Here is a 19,972-nt window from a genome sequence, read left to right as displayed (position 1 = left end):
TGGGCTAAACTCTGAGGAAGCTGTTTTGGTCAGGGAAAATGGAGAAGGCAGAACTAGGGTTTGATGTGCCGTGCTTACTTTGCAGGAACATTTTCCTTACCATTTTCTTATTTATCTGAGTTTTTTTCTTCTCGATTTAATACAAATTTTAGTGAAGTGAGAGGGGTAACCAAACCACCAGTGCTGCAGTAGCTGGTTCCGGGACTAAGCCTCCCCCTCAGACTTTGCCGCCGAACTACAGCGCCCGGCGGGCCGCGCTCCGCCATGGGCGGACTACGCGTCCCAAGAGGCACAGCGCCCGGGGCCCGCTGCCGCCGTGGCGAGCTGCTGCCGTTGCATGCTGGGAGTTGTGGTCCTCCGGTTCCGTAATGGGTCCAGGGCCCGCCCGCCCTGCGCTTCCCGCTGCGAGCGGCGGCTCCGCTGCCCTTTGCCCCCGCGGCGGCTCCCCCTGCCGCAAGCCCCGCCCTTCCTGCTGCAGCGTAAGATGGCGGCGGAGGTGGATTTCGGGGACCGCGAGCTCTTCGAGCAGCTTGAGGAAGAGGATGGGCCGCCGCCACCCGCTCCCCTCAGCTGCGAGGAGCAGGAAGAGGAGGAGAGACCCGATAAAGCCATGGAGGAGCTGTACGCGCAGCTGCGGGACCGCGAGGAGACGGTGCAGCGGCTCCTGGCTGAGAATATCCTGGCGGGATAAGCAGGGCCTGCTCCGGGGCGGGCGCGGCGGGGCGGGGGGACAGAGTGTGATGATCCTGACCCCGGTTCTTATTCGGGCTGGTTTCGGCGCCTGCCCCGGCTTGAGGGGCTCCGGCTTTCCCCTGTTTTCGGGGACCTCTGTGAGCCGGGCCCCGGGCTATTGTGGGGGAGGCCCTGACTGGCTCTGCCCGGCAGCCGGGGCCCCGGCGCCTCCTGAAGGACAATGTGAACGGAGCTCGGTGGGGAGGGGGCGGCCTCCCGCCGGTAGCTCCCCTCCTCGGGGGGCAGCGGGGTGGGGCGGTGACGGCTCTGTCCGGTCTTCTGCTTCCGTCGCTTTAACAGGAAGTTTTCTCTGGAAACTTTTACACTCCGAACGTCCAGCTCTGTCGCCAGCATCACCTCAGTCGGCAAAGGAGGTAGTTGAGCTCCTGAATGCTGGGCTGACTGTTACAATACTCGATGCTGCCTTTTTAGGGATGAGGAGAAGAAATAGTTGTACGTTCACTTCAGAAATTCATTTTTAACATAGCTAGAAATAATCTTAAAGAGTTACATTGTGACTGGTTTCCTGAAGGGGTTTTGGATTAGATACTGTGGCAGAATGGAATCCAAAATGTGTTTTATAGCTTATTTTATATTTACAAGTACGTGTGTCTTACGGTTGCCTTTTTTATGATGATTGTAGGTATTTTAGAAATAAAGTACAAGGTACTGATAGTTCGGCCATAGTGCATGTAGATAATTGCACTGCTTAGATTGGCACATCTAGTCTGCTTTTTCATCTGGTGGGAGTTTTTCCTTATATTTCACTGCATTTCTTCAGCAATGGGTGGATTTGTAAGTAACCTCGGCAGTGAAAAGGGAAGTCTGAAACCCGATTTGTTATTCTGTGGCATTCTTGTTGGGTGTTTTCTTGTTTGTTTTGATCCTTTAATTAGGGTGTGTATATGTCTCTTCTGAAAAAGTTAATGTTCCTTAACAATAAATTAACATCAAGAACTCAGAAGGAAGCTGAATATTCTGACTCGCCCAAGGTATGTAAATACTGACTTAAACTGCTTCATATGATGTAGATGTGTTTGAATTAGAGTTTGTAGGAGATAAGAGCTGCCTGAGCTAACAAGGTCTGCCACATCTCTTAGAAACCTTGATCCTACATCCCTGTCCCTGCTCAGATGTTGAGCTTCTAAAATACTGGTATCATTCTTGAAAAGACCTGAATATCAAGAACGTAGTTTGAATTGTGTAACTTTATCTGTGTTTATCTGTTTATGAAACTTACGTGGTCTCTAGGAAAATTTATTTGTAAAGTTCAGCAGTGAGAACCAGTACATTAAAATGTTATTTTTTCAGTAAATAAATAAGAGGTCTTATTTAGGACATCTTACAACATTTTATGGCAGTTAGAAGAAAATTTCTATAGGTCTGTGTCCTGGTTTCAGTCAGGATGGAGTTAACTTCTTTTGTAGCAGCGGATGGAATGCTACATCCAGTCAAGGACTTTCTCAGCTCTTCATATTTCTCTATTCATGAGGAAGGAGGGGTGAAGCCAGGACAGGTGACCCAAACTGGCCAAAGAGAGTATTCCATGCCAATTCCGTCCTGCTCAGTATAAAGGGGGGCTGATAGGAGAAAGAGCAGGGGCGGCTCCAGGACTCGCGGTTCTTGGGGTTGGGTCGGGTTCCGGGACGGCTCTGGGTGGCATGGCCTGAGCTGTGGGTTTGGTGAGAAACTGCATTGTGTATCAACAGCTTCATAGATTTTTTGCTCTAAAGTCCTGTTGGCATTGTTATATTTTATCTTTCTGCTATTTTAGTAAACTATCCTTATCCCAACCCAGGGGCTTTGGGTTTCTTGGTTTTGGGGTTGTTATTTGCCCCTTCCTTTTCCCTTCCCTTGCCTCACCGCCCCCCCCTTCCCCTGCTCTTTTCCTTTAAAGAGCAGGCAGCTGAGTGAATCTCGGCTCTCAGCCGGGGTAAAACCACGACAGTCTGCCTTGTTTTCTTTCCACTTCACACCAGGCAACTTGGTTTGCTTGGAAGAGGGTGGTTTCATTGAAATGTATAGGAACTTTTTTAAAAGAAAGCTCTTCTGTGATAGAAGGAATCGCTAATACAGTAGCTATTTTCTGTGTCTTTGTTCTGTTCTTCTAGTGGCATTTCAGTGGACAACTCCAAGCTTGATGGACCTCTGTTACAGATTTTATTTATGAATAATGTTATATCTAAGTAAGTACTTCACAAGAAAAAGCAATCCTGATGGGAGGTGGGACTGTTTGTTTGGCTATGTTAGTATTTGCCCAAAGGATGAATATATGTTTTGTTCAATAAGATAAACTTGTTAAGCTTGAAGGGGAGAAAGGATGCGTGGTATGACAGGAGGTCTGCTGCTTTTATTAGCAATATCTGTTTTAATCATGAAACAAAGTGTGACCTCCAGGAACTTGTAGTCAATCTGAGTAGCAGTTTGAGTTTTATGAATGTGAGTAACAGTTTGAGGTTCATTAGTGTTGTGGATAAACAGAATAAATTAAATTTTCCCTGCCTCTGAGCGGATTTTTTTTCTACTAATATAAGGGTGCTGTCTAATAACAGATTGCATTCATGTTGGTAGGGGTTGGGAGGAGGATGGCAGAGAGATGGACTGCCCCTTTTCTAAGTGTGTAAGAAGCAGTAAATGGTAACTGTTTTAAAAAAACTCCAACCATTCAGCATATGTTTGTCTTATTCTGTGTCTTCATCTCTATGCTTCTCGATTCTATTACAGGCAGTATCGTCAAGAAATTGAAGATTTTGTTTTTAATTTAGTTCAGAAATACGAAGAGCAGAAAAGAGGTGAACAAGAAAAAACACACTTCAATGTTAAACCACAGGTACTTTAAAACTCAGATTGTTATTAATTTCTCTTTCATCTCTGTAGTGGGAATCTTAAAATACTATGCTGCTAAGTAGATGAATTCTAGATGTTTTTTTCCTGTTTAATTGCAAATCAATTAACAGTCAGCTAAATATTGTGCAATTATTTGTTCCAAAAATAAAGGACCAGGACAAAGAGAACAGCTTTTTTGCCCATGAAAATGTTTCCTTAAAAATGTTCCTGGTGCAGTGTGTGTAAAAGCAAAGTAATGAGCTGGTTTAAATAATCAAGAAAGGATCATAAGGTACAAGCTTAAGGTATCCTCTCTAGACAGTATTTGGCCCAACTTTAAGTATGGATAAGAGCACGATGAAACACAGAGTCTGGAAATTGCTGTGTTCTTCTCTTAGAATTTTGAGTTTTACTTAACATTTGCTTTGAATGAAAGGGTGAAACAGCACGTCTCTGTATTTCTCTTGACTTTTGAGATAATAATGGGAGCCTATTTCTAATCAAAGAAAACAGTAGAAATGAGCTGTGTCATAATTTGGACTGTGAAAAACATCATGAGTGATGTAGCCTCTCCATCCTACTGTTTCACTGATGTGAAGAGTAGAAGTTGTATTCTGTGTTCTGTATCTTTTACATACCTCAGTAATTTAGGAGCTCTTCTTTTTACTGTTGCTTTAATTTAATTCTTTGCATTTTTACTTTTTATGTCAGCCCTCCAGTGTTCTTTTGGAAGAGGACTGTAAAACAGCAAGCTCAAACTCTGTTAAAAAAATTAAAGAAGCTTTTAGTGTAAGTTTTTGACTATATACTCTTCAATGGTAGGTCTGACTCTTCATTCTACATATTCAGTATACGCTGCCATTAAAATGAGATCCTGTTAAATTACATTTATGAGTGTAATAGCAGTTAAATTCAGCATGTTTTGGCTACATCAATGGGATAAAAACTTAATTGTACAGGTGTGGGTGTATATTACTTGTAAATTCTTACAGAGTGGGGGAAAAAAGCCTCCAAGTATTTCAAGCACTGTAAACTTATAGAAATGCTACCAAAATCTGACCTAAATACTGACACATTTCTGACAATTTTCTGACTTTTTTTCTACAGGTTGTAGGAAGTGTTCTGTATTTTACCAATTTTTGTCTCGATAAACTGGGACAGCCTATATTAAATGAGAATCCACAGCTGACAGAAGGATGGGAAATACCTAAGTATCCTGTTTACTAAAACAAGGGGTTTTTTCTGTTTGTCAAATCCAAAGAATGCCAGTCGGTAAATTGAACTCAAATTCTGTTCAGTAGATTGTACATTTCTATCAAAACAGTATCAGGTGAAAAGTTCTAATGAGTAATTAATGGCTTTTTTTACTCAAAACATGTAAGTATTTTGATCTGATTGGCTCACTGATTTTTAGAAGGCTTATGCTTGGGAAGAGTGAATGCCTGTACATACATCTTGTGACTTTAAGAATTTCCTGGGCCAGTCTGTAATCAGGTTTGGAATGACAGCTCATTCCAGATATGAATATGTGCTCTCCCTCTATAAAATTTGCTATCTGTGAGAAGAAAAGGGCTTGGCAAATTAAAATATGCTCTAAGGTGAATTTTTGAGGGAATATGTTTGGAAAAGTGTCTTTTAATATTGTTGTACTTCATTATAAAAAAAAATTTGGCCATAAATTTTTCATTTTTTCCCAAGTAATCTCATCTCCCCGGTTTCCCACTTTTGCTTCTGCCCCAGAAAGAGTCACATCATGTCTGCAGTATCTAACTACTAAATTTGTAATAATGGTCATTTCTTAGCATTAAAATTACTGGTATCTGAACAAATTTACAAATTTATAAGCTGGCTGAGCAGGGTTTTCTTGTGCCTCTCTTTGACTGTGTATGCACTGTGCTGTATGTTTACATTGGGAAAGCTGTTGTAGTGCATTAAGTCAGTCCTCATCTCCAAATGATACTTGTACTCTCTCCCAAGCTCTAGATGAAGGAAGTAGGTGCAGGGGAATTTCTCCTGAAATGCAAAGTTAAGCGTGGCCAAGCTTTTGTGTCTGCCAGCTGAGCTTTGATACTGCTCTTTAAATGTACTTCCTGCATCTTTCTTTAGGGCTCCTGTAGATGACATTAAGCCTAAAATAGCACTTAGGTCTGAGTGAAATGGTGTGTCAGGTACTGTGCTTTTAAATTACTGAAGTGCTGCACTCAGCGTGTCAGTTTGACTAGCATCTGGCATCTGCTTTTCTTTTTAAAAGCAGCTGTTAGATTCTGGAAACTGCTGTGCTTCTGAACTCTACTGAACCTTTTAGTCTTCACCATGCAGTTCACTTGTGGCCCTCTTGTCTGGTATGCTTTTAGACAAATGGGCAGAGCAGCTGATACATAGTAGTCCAAAAGCAAACACAAGTGGCATGATACAACCGGTGTCCACCTACTTCAGAAGTGAGTTAGTTTTTTGAAACTGTTAATGTTAAGATTGTTGTGAAGCATATCAGAATTTCTAATTTGATACTTCCACCTATAAACAAGAGGGTTGTAGTTTTAGCAAGTGCCAATAAAGAACAGAATTGGTTATTGGATAAAAATTAGGTAGGAGGAAACAATGTAAGCCCATAGCTTATAGTTTTATAGTTTATACTATAGACTTCTTATTGAGGACCCATCTGTAACTTAATCCAGAAAAGTTAGTATTCTATTCAAATCACTATTAGGTTTTCACTGATACTTTAAACAAGATTGAAATTTTGCTTCATCCAGTAGCAGTTCCTTATTGAAATCTAAAGATATCAGCAAGTTTTCAGCCAGATTCTCTCCCTAGATGGACAAGAAATACAAGTAAAACCAAAAAGGTTTGTATTATTCTTAAATATAAAGTTTTGAACTGAAAAGTTCAGATGTATGCTGTTGTTATGCCCCAGTATACTAAATTAAATAAGTAAACCAGTGCTGAGCTTTGCAGTCAGTGGGGGTCTCTTGTTTATTGACCTTCTTTAGGAAGGGCCCAAAATCAACGTGTAAAAAGTTCCTGAAGTTTATTCTCAGTGCCTGTGTTGCTTGCTTTTTCTGGTGATTGCTTTGTTATCCTTGCACTGGTGTACCAGTATCACCATTCTTACTGTTCCCTAGAACAACTCCTGTCTGACTTATCAGGCTGCCTTAAAAGCCTATAAACCTTAGAGTTGATTATGCTTTTGAATTGAATTTCCACCTGACAGCTTGTGTGGGTAAGCTTTCAGTGGGACTTTCAAAGGTAAAGGGGCATGCTGAGCTAAACTTTGGTTTGATTAGAAATACTGCCATCTGAATGGGAAGCAGATTGGAGAGTTGTGCTAATGGTATGGGATGATGATACAATACTGGATTAGCACCCAGAGGTTTCTGTTTAAATACTGTGTAAAGATGAAGCAGAAGATGCACTTCTCTTTATCTGATTAGAGGCTTCAGGAGGTTGGAGTGTGTGGGGGTTACCCTGGGCACTCATCCTTGTGTCACTCTCTTGTCTCCATTTTTGGTTTCCATCCTAATTTGGTAAAGATAATTTCCTCCCCTAAAATACTGAAAATGTTTGCTGCCATGGTGTGAATTTACAAGGAAAATTAAACCTGAAGCCAGATGCAATTCCATTCCAGGCTTTCTACGCACAGTTTGACAATATGCATAACTTGGTTCAAGTTGTGGACAAGGATTTTGCAAAGTAGTTGTGCTTTCCCACTTGTTTCTATTGGTCACTGATTCTCAGTACTGTAAAAAGGTTCAGGCCTCTGATGATACCAGCATCAAAAGGGAAATAGAGGTATTAATGTAATACAGGCTTGCTGAGTGGAGAGATTCCTTACCTGTATTGTAGAGTTCAAAGTACTGGTTTAACACCTTCACTTTCCTTCCTTTGGACTTAGTGTAAGACATAGTATGTAGGTTTTGTTCTCATATATTGTCACTGTTATTTAAGCACGTATCAGCAGATTTCATCAGAAGCAGAAATCCTTCAGTGACTGCTCTTGCCTGCACCATGATATAAGGAAAAGCTTTTTAGCTTTTAGGACAGTAAGTTACAGGATCAGGCTGCCTAGAGAGGTATCAGCCTCCATCCTGAGAGATTTTCAGAACCCAACTGGATAAAGCCCTGAGCTACCTGGTATGATCTCATAGCTGATCCAGGTTTGATTAAGGGACTGGATTAGATAGTTCCTGAGATGCAGCTTCAATTACACTATGGCTATTTGATTCCTTGTTAAAGGAATACATCTCTGTTGTGTGGGATATAAAAGCTCCATTTCTGCCTGGAATGACTACTTTTCCACTGTAATTTTAGTTCTCTTTTTTTTTCCCCATGGTCTCATGTTTTGATTTGGTTTTGGTTTGGGTTTTTTCCCACCCCCCCATCCCCTGTGCTGTGCCCATGTTTATCTTCATTTCTACGATTGTGAAATAGTATCCTGTTACTCTATTTTGAAGATTGACATTAAGCAGCCAGTTTAAGAGAAGCAGAAGTCAGCATATGAAATGAGCAAGCAATCTTTACTTTTTTTCTTCTAAGTTAAAACCAATTAAGTGCATTTAACATTGCAGAATGATTTTTTTCAATATTAATTTATTGTATGTTTTTTAAGCAGGCCAAAACCACATTGTTTCAATTGTGGTTCTGAAGACCATCAAATGAAAGACTGTCCAAAGGTAACGTCTACATCAGTGTTCATAAGACTGCTGCTCTCCAATTAATGTTTCAGGGTAACTGCACTGTTTAAGAAAACAATACATTAGATGCGTTGGAGTCAGGATGTACAGATGGTTATTTATCTCTGATGATTAGATTACACTGTTCATACTTACACATGCTAATGTACTAAATCAGAACATAAATACATTTTTCTAGCTTGGTGGTTTGAATATCTCTTTTAATTCCTGGAGGGATTTCTTTCAGTTTGAACAGTCTTTCCTCTTGGAGTTCCGCTAGATCCAGTGCAAATACTCTTGGCTTTTTGCTTTATAGTTTTCATTACAACTGTAGTTGTATCATATGTGATAAAAGACATGCTGAGGGCAAGAAAGTACCAGTTTTCTGTTGGGTGAAGTAGCACATAAATTGTAAATTGTTGGAATCTAAACTTCCCACTTGTGTTATCTTTAAGCCACGAAATGCAGCTCGTATAAGTGAGAAGAGAAAGGAGTTTATGGAAGCTTGTGGTGAAGCGAGCAATCAGAATTTTCAGCAGCGGTACCATGCAGAAGAAGTAGAAGAGAGGTTTGGAAAATTTAAACCAGGAGTAATTAGGTATCTCTCTTTCCTTCCATTAGCTGTTGCACTGCTTTCTGGAATACCTTTTCTACCTTTGGGGTGCCAGATGTTACTTTCCAGAGACCTAGAGATCCATCAGTTCCTCTTAACTATGGGTGTATTATGTTCAAATTTGTAAAATGAAATTATGTTTAATGAAGCACACAGATATTTTTCAAGTGAAAACTCATTGCTAGCTTAATAGTCTTACCTTTCCCATGGTACTTCCCCATAGACAGGGAGGCTCTTTGGCTGCTTCAATTGAAGATAAAATGATGTCCCTAATAAACTAAACATGCATGCAAGATTCTGAGAATTTTGAGCTTTGAGTTTCACTTCCCCTCTTTTTTTTCTCTCCATCAAAAATGTTTTCAAAATGATAATATGGCTTTAGTGGTCTTCAAAGAAAATTTAGTGTTGCATTAAGTTCCACCCCTGCTATCATCGTAGCTAAAGTTAGGTCTGTCAGTCAGAAGTAACAAGTCAAATATGTAGCTCTTAGCATAGAGTAAATTCTCATAAAATTTGTAAGCATATGAAAAATGAAAGCATTAAAAGGTGTCTTTAACATCAGAGCTGGTTTTGACCTACAATTATTCTTTATGGGATTGACAGGCAACGTAGTTTGAGCTAAAACTAAGTTACTGTGACTTGATAGTTTAAAATTCAACAAAATGTTCTTAATTTCCTTTTGTCAAAACTCAGTTACAGATTTTTACTGGAGAACTTGTTTTCTGTTTGTTTTTTTCAACTTAGTGGGGAACTTCAAGATGCACTTGGTGTTACAGATAAGAGTCTTCCTCCATTTATATATCGCATGCGTCAGCTGGGTTATCCTCCAGGTTGGCTCAAGGAGGCTGAAATGGAGCACTCGGGACTTGCACTTTATGATGGAAAAGGTAAGGAATGTGCTGTGGGAAGGCAGTTTTCCTCTGCAGGCTGCACCCTATTCAGGAGACAGTAAAATGCCTTCGCTTGTAAACCTTCATCTTCCTCATGGGAGAGTGAAAGAGATGTAAATCAAGTTTTCTTTTCTAAAGTCATGTAAAAATACTCTCTTCATCTAGCTATGCTATGGTGATGAACCACCTTCTGTAGTGATTGGATTGCATAGATGAAGACTGTCAGTCAGTGGGATTTCATTCTAACCAACCCCTGATATTAGTTCCTGTGAAACTTTGCAGGACTTGCAAAGAGCCTATAGTCAAAATTCCTCTTCTTTTTTTAGTTAGCTTCTCTTTTTTTATGTTTTCTGAAAGAAAACATAGTACTTTCCTAAAGTGCAATAGCTCACTCATATAGAAGAGTAAGATGACCTACCAGGAAGCAAAGAATGTGTTTCTCAGAAACCAACTTCTCAAGTAATTTACCAGCTTTTTACTAATGACCAACATTTGTGCTATGTCTCAGAGAACAGTCCTGATGCCAAGTTCTGAGGCTGCTAATGGCACATAAAGAGTGGTGGTGGTGTTAATACCCAGATAGGTTTTTGGGGAAGCTTCGTGCATGTATCTGAGATTTTGTCACTATTGGTTTTGTGAATTAACAAAGCCTTCTATCAATGCCTACATTCCAAAACCCAACCCCCCCTTGTTCTTAAATCCTGTGGATTTTTCCAGTAAAGTTCCTAATTGGCATCAGTAATAATTATGTATCATTATAGATGATAGTGGAACAGAAGATGAAAGATCTCGCCAACCAGAACGCGTCACTTATGATGTCTCTAAGTTGATAAACTATCCAGGCTTTAACATATCCACTCCAGCTGGGATCCCAGATGTAAGTGGCTGTCCTTCTAAACAACATGCTCAGTAACATCAGTTGCTTTTAGCCAAGTTTAACATATTGCATTCTGCATCTGACAATTTTCTTTGAACAGGCTGGTTCAGGGCTGTGGGCAGTTGAGGTCACTGACATGACATCCATCTGTCTGTGATCTGTCACAGCTCTTGTGGGTAGGGTCTGACAGTGCTTCTGTGGTGATTATTCCCCTTACGAGACCAACAGGAGCCTACAATAGTTTGATTTATTTCTTTTAAATGCAGAACTTCATACACATATACCTGTTCCTTCCATTTTCTCTGCTAAATGAGGCTTTGGATGAGAACTTGAATTCATCTTGCCTTGTTAATGTCTCAGTGTTTCTCTTAAGTTTTATCGTTATTAACTGACTATATGCAACATTATTTCTCTTTTTTTTTTTCCTGTAGGAGTGGCAGATATTTGGCTCCATCCCCATGCAGCCATCTCAACAGAAGGATGTTTTTGCTAACTACCTTTCTAATTTTCAAGCGGTGAATATATCTCATTGCTATTTGTAGTTAGTGGTCAATGCTGATCTCTTGTTTATATATCTTCTGGTTTGTGCAAGGGGATAGACTTGTCTGTTCTAACAGAAAGGAGCGTCATTGTTTAGGAGAAATTCCATTATTTCAATTCATATTAAGCATATCCCAATTGTTTATTATTTTCTAAACAGTGTGAAAAAGGTTATTATAAATTCTTACAGCCTAAATGTAGTCTTAGTTCCAGACTTCCCAAGTAAGTGACAGGTTTACCTGTTGTTGTCTTATAATGACTTGAGAAAACACATGGTAGTTCTGTCCTGGTCCAGGTCTTCTGTAATGTGACTGCAGCCTATATCTACTGTGGAATCCTTCCAGTTAAGGATGGAAGATGTGTGCTCTGCACTCAAACCTGAGCTGTAATGCTAGATGAATTTAAACAGCAGATTCTAAGCCTGCCAGGAAGGGACATGCTCTCCCATAACATCTAGGTCCCATAAGATGTAGGTTTTCAGATGGGAACTTGGTTGTGATCTGTGTTAGGAATGTGATGGTGTTTTGTTTTGCTACTTAAACCTGAACAAGACTACAGTGCTGTTCAATTGCATTAAACCTCTGAAAATTTAATGTCCAGTTTTATACACTGGGTCAGCAAGTGATTGTATAGGTATGAAATGGTTGGAAATGTTACCTTGTATAATTTAATACTAATTTCTTTTTCCTGGATAATTTCTCCTCAGCCAACTCAAAAACCTAGCAATAAAAGGGCTGGATCTCAGCCAAGCTCTCATCATGCAAAACGACCAAAACAGGACAATTTGGAGGTACCAGCAGCTGACATGGACCTAGATTCTGGTATAGTCATTCTGCAGTTTTCTTTCCTAGCTAAGATTTTTATTTTCAAAATAAATTGCTCTTAAATAAAATAGTATTTGTAAAGAGAAACCAATCTATTAGTAGTTGTTGTGGAGGTAATTCATGTAACTGCTGACTTACATCAGCAGTGTCCTACTGTCAGCATTCTCTTGCTGTGGTTGTCATATCTTCTGAAGCACAAGGTTTCAAGTATGCTTGGTTACATATTCCTATCTCTTTACTTGAGGTGTATCCTAAAGAAACTTCTGTTATGAAGACCTCCAAATCCTTAATTATTTGGATGAAAGAATGTGGGAACTTAGAAGCTCACAACTTGTTAAAATGAGTCAAACTCGCAGGGGAAATTAGTGTTGTTTAAATGATGGAATAGCTGGAGAAACTCGTGGCTTGTGTTTTAGATATCCTATGAGGAAGTCCTTCAGTGTGTCTCAGTGTGGGATAAGTTTATTCTCAGTGCATTCAATAGCACTATGTATCTTTTTTTTTTTCTTGAATTTGTAGCAGAATTAAAATATCCCCCCCCCCCCAAAAAAAAACATTCAGTGGATATTAGTGCCCTCCAGAAGTTTGATCTGTCTCAGATGAAAACCAAGGATGACAAGATAAAAGTTTACTAGATAATCAGAGTACTGGCACTTTGAATCTTGTCCTGGTCATATTTCAGATTCTAATAGCTGCCTTTCAATCTGTTTTTAGATCTTGAAGTGTCACAAAGATCTCAAACTCCTAACAGTTTTCAGTTCCAACCTCCGCTGCCACCTGGAAGTCCATCAGTGTCAACTCCTCCTCCTTTGCCACGAGGAACACCTCCGCTAAATCTTACACCACCTCAACCTTCAACACCCACCTGCTCTCCTCTTCCTAGGACTACTCCACCATTGAATAGTTCCAGTGATAGTCTTCAACCAAAAATAGTGGACTCAGTCATGGATGAGGATACTCTGACTTTGGAAGAGCTAGAGGAACAGCAGCGATTAATCTGGGCAGCACTAGAGCAGGCAGAAAGCACAACCAGTGACTCTGATATTCCTGTTGATACACCTTTAACAGGAAATTCTGTTACATCGTCACCATCTAGGAATGAAGTAGATCTTGTTGCAGAAGAAAAATCGTCTGATAAGGTGATTCCAGTGGAAACTACATTTCCTGACATCAGTGAACAGATACCAGAAAGTGAGTGCTCTGTAACTAGTCCAAATCCAGCAGATGATTCACTGAATGTGAAGGAGAATAACACAGATTCGGAAGGCTTGCTGGATGATACCATACCTGCTCCCAACCATGAGAATGACAATGGAGAAAACACAGGTGGTAATGAAGTGGTCACAAACCCTGTATCCTCTGTGAAAAACTCCAGTCTTGTTCCTGATATGAGCAAGTTTGCTGCGGGCATAACACCATTTGAGTTTGAAAATATGGCAGAATCAACAGGTGTTTATCTACGAATAAGAAGCGTGTTAAAAAACTCCCCGAGAAACCAGCAGAAGAAAAAGACTTCATTTTAACTGTCTTCCTTTGTATCGTTATGTCCAAATCCCTACTTCCTTCTCTCTTCACTTTTACAAACTTTGAAAGCCTTCCTCATCCTTTTGTGGGGAGCAGGAAATCTTGACAAATACAGCTCTGCCCCGTTCTTCCTTGGGAACTGGTACCAGTGCAGGGCTTCCGTATTGACCAGGACCACCAACACGGCCAGAAAATATAGAAGAATTTTCCCAAGTTGCATCCTTACTCTAAGGAATAACAGGACTGTTGATTTGTTAAGAGCATTTTACTTGCCAATACATGAAACTCTTTACAAAGAGGAGTTTGTGGTTTGCTGTTTGTTACTTTGGCTAAGATTTATATTGTTCTTGAGTTTCAGGTGGATTGGTGATTTTTAGAATATCTGTCCTTTGTACAATAATCTACACTTTATACATTTTGCTAATTATCCTGTAGATACGTTTAATATATTCAGAATGTTTTTTTAAAAAAAAAAAAAAGTTCTAACATTAAGATTCCCCACATCAATATCCTGACAATTGGATGAAAATAATCAGGGATTACCAGTATTATTTTCACCATTTCAAATATTTTTATAAATTATTTATGTGGGTCGGTTTTAATTACCACTGTATCTTTTGTAACATCATCGTTCATGTAAACTTGCTGTACATACATGTTCATTGTTGTGTACAGAGGTTTAATAAATGAGCTTTTATATAAAGATTTTTTTAATTGGAGTTCTAAACCCTTGAACTACTGATTATTTAAAAATTAGCTGCTGAAGCTAATTAAAAAAGCTGGTTATAGGGATGAATGAAGTTAAATATTTTAGGAAGGGTCACAGCTGTTTGTTTCAGGTTTTCATCATCAAGGAGCTGTTAAAATTATTTTAGCTACTAGAATAGAACCTTGCCATACCATTCAGTTTTCATGATATAAAGAATTTCCCACTTCTGAAAGCTTGAAAGTGCTATTATTCTACTAATTAATTGTTCTAATACTTCTTTCCCTTCTCTTAATTCTCTTTAGAGGGACCTGTTGGTGAAATGACTGTACATTGTTTCCTTTGCCAACAGAGGGAGTACTAGATCAATTTAACAGTATTCACTCGAGCTGGTAAAGCATTTGACCTGATCCCAATGCAGGAAAAGTCTTCCTAGTCAAGTGAGATGCACAGTAAACCACATTATTCTCAAGTATCTACGAAAAGACTTGGGGGGGGGAGTGGGGGGGAGGGAGGGGGGAATTTTAAAAGTGTTTTATGATAGCCTCAGACTGAATTTACTCATCAAAATTCTCAAGCTTTGCAGGAAGTACGTATTTCCCCCAAATCCGTATATGATAATAATACACTCTGCATTTGAATGCTCAAGAGAACCCCAGGCTCTTTGTAATTAAAGTTTTTATATTTATTTCTTTTTTTTTATTTTCCTCTAAACTCTACAGGAAGGAAAAATCCAAATGTCTGCATGTATGAACTGCTGATTGTCTTTCAAGAGGCTGGAACAACTTTGTGTAGTCTATGCCAGTTCAATTTATCTGGTTGCATTTGGAAAGCAGTGGTCAAGGTAAACGTTTGTTGTATGTGCTGAAATGAAAGTGGGTTTTCTTGGGTTTTTTCCATATTTTATAGGAGTCTGTCTTTCTGTACTAGGAATGGCAAACAAAATATTGTTTCTAGCATCTGTGCATTTAACAAAGGAAAAATCTGTTGGGAAGCATGTAGAGATGTCATACTTTCTCCATGCCTCTTCCTCCTCCTCCCATGTAAGCTGTCATTACTGGCTTTTAACTCACAAGCCATTAAGTGCCATGTGCTGCATTATCCACGTGTAGATGATAATGTAATGCAGGGCATGAGGTAATGATTTCATGTGTACACACCTTTTGGGTGTGTTGAGCTGCTCATATTTTAAACATGCAGTTCTCTCTCCACACCTTAGATCCTTTTTTTTTTAATAGCTCTTATGAAACACTGCTTCTTTAGTGGGACATGCAGCCTCAAGTTTACAGGAGTATTTGTGTGCTTCTGCCTTGCTTACAGATGCTGCAAGCTGAAAATCATCTTTATATGCCTAGTGCCCTGTATGTTCATAGCAAATAGGTAATAAATCACCTTCCATGTAATTGATCAGAACAGGTAAGTCTTCAATGTTTGTACAGATCCTTAGACTTATCACTAAAGTAGCTGTTAACTTTATTGCTTCCAAGATTTGTTCCTGGGCATTGGAGTAAGGGTAAAGTCATGTCAGCAACACGCCTTTTATTGTGATGGTATATTCTAGTGTAAATACTCTAAATCCTTAATTTTATACAGCTTTGAGTTTTAAATTTTTCAGCATTTTTTATCACTTTGGCCACTCTTGTATTTGCTGCACACAGACTACTCAGGTATAGGCATCTCCATCATTCTTGGAAGATGATGCCATCTGGTATCTAAAGCAAGTATTACTGGGGAGGCTTGGGGCAGGGATGGACTGTGTTTGAGTCTGCATTCTATATCCATTGGAATTCTTGTCCAAAGTGTCTGGCCTGTCTAGCTGTTCCAGTCAGCAAATGTTTTTGTCCTTCCCATGTAGCCTGTGACAATTGGAAGCGTGCTGCCCATGCTGTCCTGCTCGCATACACGCTTGAATTGAAATTCCCACAACTGGGATTGTCCCCATTTAACAATCATGGTTTTTAATGTAACAAAAGACTCTAGGCCTTTGTAAATACAGCATTGTCTGTGTGCTCAGAATTATTTAATTTTTCTACTGCTTTTGTGTTTCTTTTACAAAACTGTCAGCAGATGTTTAGACTGCTTCTAGTCTTGGCATTATCCCTGTCTGTCTTGGATATGTTTTTTTGGGGTTAAATCAAATATCATTTGATAGCAGTGCTTATTCTTTGCTGGTAAAGCAAAACATAGCTGGGAATAGAATGCTTTCATTTGATATTCTTTTGCTTTTCAAATGGTAAATAAAGCTTATAGAAGTTCCTGTAATACTCTTTTTTTTTTCTTAGAATGTTTTTGTAACATGTATGTTTTCAGCTTGGAAAAGCAGCCAGCCTGTAGCAGGAACCGTGTAATTTTTGCTTTTGATTTTTAGTATTTTAATTTAAATAATGGTAATTGCACAAAATCCTGCACACTCAGAGAGATCTTTTAAATTGTCCTTTCTATGGAGGTGCCGGTCAGTATGGATAGTGCTCTGAGAAGAACGAGCAGAACCAATGAGTAGAACTCAAGTGTATTTACCTCCACTGTAAGATGTACAGTTCATTTGGGATTGGGAGTTATCTCTGCTGTTTATCTCATGGTTGGGAATTAATTCACCTTGATCTTTTAGCTATTTATACTTCACTTTTCCTATCAAGTGCTGTATATTGTTGCTCCACTGGAGATGCTTGTAATTACTGCGTTTCTTGAATCTGTCAGGTGTAACTACTCAAAATCAGGGTTTGTATATATGGAAACTACAGTCAGATCACACTATGGGGCCTGGGCAAAAAGCTGAATAGCAAAGTATTTCTGGTACTTTTAAGTCATATTCCCATGGTGATGGGTGTGGCATAATAACCTAGATTAGAGTTTACTAAAATGAATGAGTAATAAAATTTGTAATGAGATGGGTATAGTGTGAGCAGGCATTACTCAATTTTTCCCACAGGTTCCTGTTGGCATGGTACTCATGTTTGTTTGCAGCATTTGGAAAAGTCTTTAAAAATGTTTATCCATATCTAAAAATACTTGATCTGTGCAGATTAGCCCAGGTATCAGTCAGGTGGGTAGTTGTCTCTTAAAAAGATTTTAATTTCTAACTTACACTTTTATAACCTAATTCACAGTGCTTAAAATGTCATGAAAGAGAAATAACTGAGAATCCAGGAGATACCTGAAAGGCGCTAAGAATTATTATTGCTACTGAAAACTCCATAAGGCAGGATGGGGAGGGAGAACCAAAGAGGAGGTAAAAGATCAAATACAATAAAATGTTTCAAGTGTATTGATAGTTGTCGTGGAACTCTGTAGTGCCTTTGTTTTGTAACATGCTGCATTGCCTCTGGTAAGTAAATGCCATTGAAAATTGACACTGTTCCTAAGAATATGTTGTAGAGTCATACTTACACTTTGGGGGGTGAGAAGGGGTGAGTCAGAGGTGTTGGTCTTGATCCTTGGAGAAGCTTACAAACAGGATGGATTTAATAACATGGTAACTGATGTGTGACAATTGGACACTTCCTAAACTTGAGTTAACTACAAGCAACAAAGATTTGACATAAGATTTTTTGCAACATGCATTTAGCTGTCATCCAATGACTGAATAAAATTATATCTACCCTTTCTTTAGAACCCAGTACTCTCAATAGGAACAAAAAAAATTGTTCTGCTTCACTTCAGTTGAGAATTCAGCTTTTGTTGGTATTTGCAAATCATTCTACCACTTCTTTTTTTCTCAGTTATCTGTGAAATTAAACACTTGTCATCAAGATTAATATTGTTGTTAAATTAAGTACATGAACAACAGAAAGACTTGCTGGAGCTTTTCAGTCCACTAACCTGTGGAAGTAACTTCCATGTCTGCAATTTTAATATTTTTAAACTGTCACATACATGATAATGAAGGCTAAAAAGGGCAGATTTTCATCTAGCATAACCTATTAGTCAAAGACTGCCTGTTTTGAGATGCATAAAATACAGAAAATAACAGTGGAAGTTTCTGCGCTGGGATTTTTGAAGCAGCACTTCTGTGTTTAAAAAAAAAAAAAGAGCAATGAGTTGATTTTTCTGTAGCAGGTGTGACCATCAGTTCCATCTAGGAATTGCCAGCAATTGTCAGCATCCTGATATTGCCTAGATCATCCAACAGTTCCTGTTTTCTAAGAGTTATGGAAATGTCTCTGTATCATACGTTGGCTGATGTGGTCATGTGGTTCAGAAAAGAGAGTCACTGGTAGTGGAATCAAAGATGCTCTGGCTCTCAATCATATTTAGTCCTTTATAGTAGCGTGATTTATAGTAGAAGCATCTGTTCTTGTAATGATGGCCACAAATTGGATGTGAATATACTAGATACTGTTGTCACAGTCTGTGTCTCTCTCCATCTAAGTGTAGAAGCTAAGTCAACCATTTCTGATTGGAATGAACTTAAGTTACCATTTCTCTAAAGCTGCTACTTTGTGGTTTGAAGGGTGATACTAGTGGAATGATGGATAACGAACTCCCTTGTTTCCTACAAGATTGCTTTGATCTAGAAGCTAGGAAACTACATGGAAAAAACCAATGACACTTTGACTTCATACGTAGAAGCTTTTGATCTCTGCGGCATCGTTCTCAATTCCTGCTTTAGAAACAAGGCACTTCTGGCTTTAGCCTTGCAGGGGAGTAAAAGCAGCTTACACATTTTAACCGTATTTCCTCTATTATTTCACCACCGTTATTTACTGCTTGCACTTCATTGCAAGTTCTACAAGAAGAGTGCAAAGCTGCAACTCAGTTGCAAGTTTCTATCTTCAGTAGTAACTTCTGGTTTCTGTGCTCCATACTGGATACATCAGTCTAATACTGCTTAGGAAAATATTTTATGTTGTGCCTTGAAGTGCATGCTCTTGAAATCTACCTACGGGGTAACAAAGTAACTGTAGGACAAAAAGAACAAATTAGTGAAGGAAAATAGTGGAAAGCTGTACTTCTGAGAACAGAAGGAAGCACAAAAAAAAGCTACTGTAGCTCTCAAGCCAATGGATATTTTGGGCAAGTGTTCTATACTCACTCTGGCTCTAGTATTCATCCTAATTGCAATTCTTGTGTTAGGGATTATTTCTGTAGCTAGGGGCTGCAGGGTCAGGTTTTTGTTTTAAACGTTTGCTGGCTCTGCGCTTCTAAATACAATCTAATATTTAAATCCTGAAGGCCTTGTTCAGCAAAACTTTTATCAGATTTTGCAGGGAGAAAGGAGGATGGCTGTACGTGGATTCGAGTATCATTTCAACATCTAATGGCCATGGTAAGAGATTCTATTTAACATTTAGGAAGTGAAATTCTAACAAACATTGCTAAATGCTGATCTAGTTCAAACCTATTATTTGGGGGACTGCGTCTCACCATTTTGTGCTTTACCCTGCTGGATTAAGGCCAAAGAATGAAGCCAAAATGAAACACAAATTGCAGCCATGGAACTGCTTCCTCATCACCCTTTTGTTTGAATAGCATCATGCAGAAACGAAATGATCTACCAGTCTGCAGACCGAGGTTTGCTTTGTGATGAATTCAGCAGTTACAGACCAGGTCTGGCTGGGTTCTGTTGGCTGTTTGTGAGAGGTAAAGGAGCAGAGCAAAGCTGTTTGATTCAGCCTTGAAACCTGGTATTAAATTGCAGAAGCCACCACTACAGCTGTTTAAACTTCAGCAGCAGGGAAACACCAGGTGCCAAGGTCTTGCTTCACAGACACAGTGGAAATTAAAATATTCAGTACTTTATCTAAAGAGAATGAATGATCAATTTCCGGGC

General features: G+C 39.2%; 1 protein-coding gene across 1 annotated transcript; it reads left to right on the top strand.

Moving 5' to 3' along the window:
* Window positions 1-484: 484 nt before the first annotated feature.
* ZCCHC8 (zinc finger CCHC-type containing 8) lies at window positions 485-14,190 on the top strand (the record flags this gene model as incomplete). Its single annotated transcript, XM_084271904.1, has 14 exons — window positions 485-687; window positions 1,695-1,724; window positions 2,844-2,918; window positions 3,457-3,562; window positions 4,270-4,347; window positions 4,666-4,769; window positions 6,338-6,403; window positions 8,168-8,228; window positions 8,684-8,826; window positions 9,586-9,728; window positions 10,493-10,608; window positions 11,040-11,123; window positions 11,855-11,969; window positions 12,687-14,190. The coding sequence occupies 14 exons, from the start codon at window positions 485-487 to the stop codon at window positions 13,493-13,495; spliced, it is 2,133 nt and encodes a 710-aa protein (XP_084128030.1). The 3' UTR covers window positions 13,496-14,190.
* Window positions 14,191-19,972: the final 5,782 nt, after the last annotated feature.

Source organism: Gallinula chloropus (genome assembly GCF_964237585.1).
Source record: "Gallinula chloropus genome assembly, chromosome: 17".
NCBI classification, from domain to species: Eukaryota; Metazoa; Chordata; class Aves; order Gruiformes; family Rallidae; genus Gallinula; species Gallinula chloropus.
Note: the sequence above shows the minus strand (reverse complement) of the source record. Positions and strands in the feature narration are given on the sequence as shown.